Genomic DNA, 4,359 nt, shown 5'->3' with positions numbered 1-4,359 from the left:
CGTCTTTAGGTATTCCCTGTTTCATTGTTGGTGCTTTTAGTTTTCTGTGATTGTTTTATGCATTTACAACATATTGGAGAAAGGGTAGCATGACCAAAGGATTGGTTGGCATGTGTACAACAATGAAGAGTCAAGCAAACACTAAGATGAAGACATCACATCCTGAAGTTGGTTTGCAGTTAGTTTTGAATTTTTATTTGTCAGTTAATGCTGTGATTTAATATTTGATGGGTCAACATAAAATTACTATTACTATTTTTCTAGGAAAAATTAGTATTTATTCATCCACAAATCACTATAGAAGTGTAGTAAAAGCTATAGAATTGCCACAACAACACCAATCACAGAACCAGGGCTTACGTACTACAATAAACATATTTCTTCAGGCTTGTGTACATCACATTAACAACATGCAAGCTTCTTGAGGTAGTTGTTCATTGCAGTGATACGAAGTTGTGGCAGTGATACAAAGTTGTGGGTAGGGCTGTAACAAGTCATATACAAGAAAAATAATTGCATACATTTCACAGATAAGGAAAAAAATGTCTGGGAACTCTTTTAGAGGTGTCAGAAGGACTGTACAGGCCTTGGGCAACAATAGGAAACTCTCAACAAGCGTGAGTAGGGTTGTACAGGACCACAGGCCCCTGGTGTTAATTGCAAACACTCAAGCAACGTGGGTATGTACTATGCATTCAGGCTCTTCAATGACAAGCTTGAGAAGTTTGTCATCGACCTTGATTAGCAATAAATAGAAGTCAGACAGATAACCTAGAACAGTCTCGGGTAGGAAGAAAGAAAGGTTGAGCAGTTTGTAACAAACCTTAGCCAATGAGAAACAGAGGCTGGGTGATTTGTAATAGGAAATAACAGTGAGAAACAGAGGCTAGGTAAGTTGTAGTAGGCTGTATCAGCGTTGGAAAAGGGCTTCAAGGATGTTGTAAAAGGCATCTACAGAGAGTTAAAAACCATGAAAAAATGGCATAAATAAGTACCCTTAGTAATTTCATGGAGTTCAATTAGAAGTTTATTGGACATAATTTCAGCACATAGAAGCAATATAAAATCAAATAGGAAAGCCTTTAGGCAGTTGGATCTAAATGAATTTTTAGTACCTGAATTCAATATCCTCATTGAGTGGGAAGAATTTCACTACAAAATTCAAGACACAGTAGTGGTTATTAATATGTCGATCATTGTCAAATGCTTCTGTAGTGCAAGATGCATCTTAGTATGGACAAGGTTACAACGGATGCATAAAACTTCTGAGAAGTTTGAGCTTATTGCCTTGAAAGGATGTTTTTAATGCAAATGAAGGGAAGGGAATTGATTTAAGATCAATTGGTGAAATTGAAAGACATTATGGACCTAATATGGACGAGTGGTAATTGAAGATGACATGGTGATAATTATCGTCAAAAGTTTGCCTTTATTTCAATTTTTTTGTAGAATCTTCTAATATCACTTCCGAAACCACTGCCATAATATTTGAGTTGTCCTGTCAACTAGTGTAGTAAGTAGAATGTTATTTTCTTATTACCTTTTGTTAACTTTTATTGAAATAATTTGTTCCATTTCTAAAAGATTGAAACTTTGGCTTACAATCTTTTATGTTGTCAGGTACGAGGCAGAACTTGTAGCAGCTGCAGCCCAACCCCTTCCACTCCAAATTACTAGCAAGTTTTATAACCTTAAGATAACTTTGTGTTTAGTCATGTTCTAAGTTGGATGAAAATGATTAGTTATCTTGATAGCCTCAAGTTAGTGTTGTGTTTATTTATGATGTAAGTCGGCTGAAAATGATTAATAATCTTGATGAATGTATTTTAGGATGCATTCAGGGATTCCCATCAGGTGCTTCCTAGCATTGATGATGGAAACATTGAAAACCAATTGGCAGTTGTTGATTACGTTGAAGATATATACAAATTCTACGGGACAATTGAGGTATGTTTCTCTGTCAATGATTGCAATTTCTTGTTAGGGTGAAGGTAAAGTTTTATTTTCCTTAACTAAAATTTGGCATTCATGTATGCCCAGGACGTGAGTTGTGTACCTCCATATTATATGAGAAAACAGGTTAAAATCAACGCAAAGATGAGGGCAGTCGTGATTGATTGGTTGGTGGAGGTACAACTTTGTTCCTATGCTAGTTCCAACTTCCATTTGTTGTCAAACTTAGATCTAAAAGAGATTTATATGGTCTATCTCTTAGGCCTGACATCAAAATCTTAAAATTTTCAGGTGCATCTGGAATTGGAATTAATGCTAGAGACGTTGTATCTCACTGTGAACATCATTGACAGATATCTTTCTATTCAGAGTATTGCAAGGAAGAATTTTCCATTACTTGCTATCACTGCAATGTTTATAGTTAGCAAATATGAAGAAGTCTGTCCTCCACAGGTAGGATGACTTGCTGACATCTGTAAGAAAGGATGTGTATATATCTAATTAAAAGAACACTTTGTTGGCTATATAAAAGTACATACACCAACAATATCTACTCCTACAGAAGATTACGATTTATGTTGGAATCAGCACAAGAATTATATTATAATAGGTAACACAATATTGATAAGAGTTGGTTTATACTTGGCTACAGGTCAATAACTTCATCCGCATCTTCCCAAATGAATGCACGTCAGAACAGATAGTGGACATGGTAATTAGCTCTAACTGATAATTCTTTGTCATTGATTGCAACATAGTCTCCAAACATTCAGATTGACTGATCAATTGATAATAACTCTTCGCAGGAGTCTACGATATTAAAGCAACTAAACTTCAAGCTTACAGTTCCCACTCCATATGTATTCCTCCTCAGGTTTCTAAAGGCAGTTGATTCCAACAAAGTGGTAAAGTTTTGAATGACACCACTTTTTATATTGTTGAAAGCAGCCTGTGTGGCATTGATCAAATCTACTTTAGAAAATGTCTCATAAAATCTAGCATTCATGTTTTAAATTAATTTTCTTCATTGTATTCCTAATATTACCCTGTTGTACTGACAATTTGTACTATCTATTATTCAGATGTAAAATCTGGCATTCTTCTTGGTTGAACTGTGTTTGCTTCAGTACATAATGAGCAAGTACAGTCCATCAATGCTTGTTGTTGCTGCTGTCTACACTACTCGATGCACTTTGAGGAAGGATCCATGTTGGAACAAAACACTTACCCTTCATGCAGGCTACTCTAAAGCAGACCTGAAGTAATCCTTAAAATTTTTAAAGCATCATGATTTTAGTGATTTTACCCTTCTAAAGAAATCCTACTCCTGGACATTTTAGATTTCTTCATCAATTACAGGCAGGCATTGTTGATCAGCTACGGTGAGAACATTTTGTCTTGATCAACTATATGTTGGAACTCAGCTACTAACACCCTCTCTGAATTGAATCTTTATCTAATACTAACATGCATACTAAGCGTCTGGAGGCGTACGCACATTTTTTTAACTCTGTACATTGAGGTAATAATATTTATGTGCATTGTTCCAGGGAATGTGCATATTTCATGGTTGATTTTCACCTAAATGCGAGAGGAAATAAGCTGAGAGCTGTTCATAAGAAGTATTCAGATCCATTTTTTGGCTATGTTGCTTTTTTAAGCCCTACCAAGTTATCTGCTGAAGACAATTGTAGTTCCAACAACTGATGAATATGTGCACCAGATTTACTTTTGGAGTGTAATTGAAGGTGGCCTATATGTTCTAAAATGAAGCTCTGTTGCATATATTTTTTCCTGTTCAACCTGCAAACTAAATCTGTGCCCAAAAATTTATGTAATGCCCGTGATTCCTCTGTGCAGATATCAAGGGGCTAGCATGGATTCTATGCCGATGAGTAATGAAAAAAAGACACACGTGAAACTATGCAAGAAGGAAGAAAACCTCGAGAATGGAAGGATTTTAAATGGGATCCATCCCAGTACCCTTTTGGAAGGAAAGACAGTAAGGACAAAAGGAGGGTCATCGACAAGCAGCAACGGGAACCACCAGAAAGCTCTCGAATACGTAAACTCTATTCCGGAACCGTTCCGTGAGAAGAGTGAAGATAAAAAGACTAGCCAAGAAAACTAGCCCTCAAGGCATTGTGTTGCAAAACTAGGAGATCTTCTCCTACAATGGGGCCAAAAAAAGAGGCCTCGTGGTTATAGAACAGAATACAGAAGCATGGTTGAAGAATCTTCTATTTAGGCTAAGAAAATTATTCGGATCAATAGACATAATGGAAGGCATGACTAGCAGACATTCAAAATGATTTTATTTATTTATTTTTTTAAATAATTTTTTATATTGTCTCTAGAGAGACAATAGTTTGAACTATGGACATTTTTTTTTTTTAAATAATTTTT

General features: G+C 35.7%; 1 protein-coding gene across 1 annotated transcript; it reads left to right on the top strand.

Moving 5' to 3' along the window:
* The first annotated feature begins 542 nt into the window (after nt 1-542).
* LOC149214223 (G2/mitotic-specific cyclin S13-7-like) lies at nt 543-4,084 on the top strand. The gene is made up of 9 exons (XM_089389334.1): nt 543-680; nt 1,831-1,947; nt 2,041-2,130; nt 2,245-2,406; nt 2,606-2,665; nt 2,760-2,858; nt 3,081-3,214; nt 3,504-3,575; nt 3,814-4,084. The coding sequence occupies exons 1-9, from the start codon at nt 543-545 to the stop codon at nt 4,082-4,084; spliced, it is 1,143 nt and encodes a 380-aa protein (XP_089245460.1).
* Nucleotides 4,085-4,359: the final 275 nt, after the last annotated feature.

This window comes from Pinus tabuliformis, chromosome 1_1 (assembly GCF_031772625.1).
Source record: "Pinus tabuliformis cultivar Carrire ecotype Pingquan chromosome 1_1, CPIR1, whole genome shotgun sequence".
Lineage (NCBI taxonomy): Eukaryota > Viridiplantae > Streptophyta > Pinopsida > Pinales > Pinaceae > Pinus > Pinus tabuliformis.
This window is presented reverse-complemented; position numbering and strand designations above follow the sequence as displayed.

What these genes read in the sequence shown, in the direction of transcription:
- LOC149214223 (XM_089389334.1), top strand. Translation starts at nt 543, where the DNA reads ATGTCTGGGAACTCTTTTAGAGGTGTCAGAAGGACTGTACAGGCCTTG. An exon ending in TGATTGATTGGTTGGTGGAG is followed by an intron (nt 2,131 to 2,244) that starts GTACAACTTTGT and finishes TAAAATTTTCAG; the next exon opens with GTGCATCTGGAATTGGAATT. An exon ending in TACTCTAAAGCAGACCTGAA is followed by an intron (nt 3,215 to 3,503) that starts GTAATCCTTAAA and finishes GCATTGTTCCAG; the next exon opens with GGAATGTGCATATTTCATGG.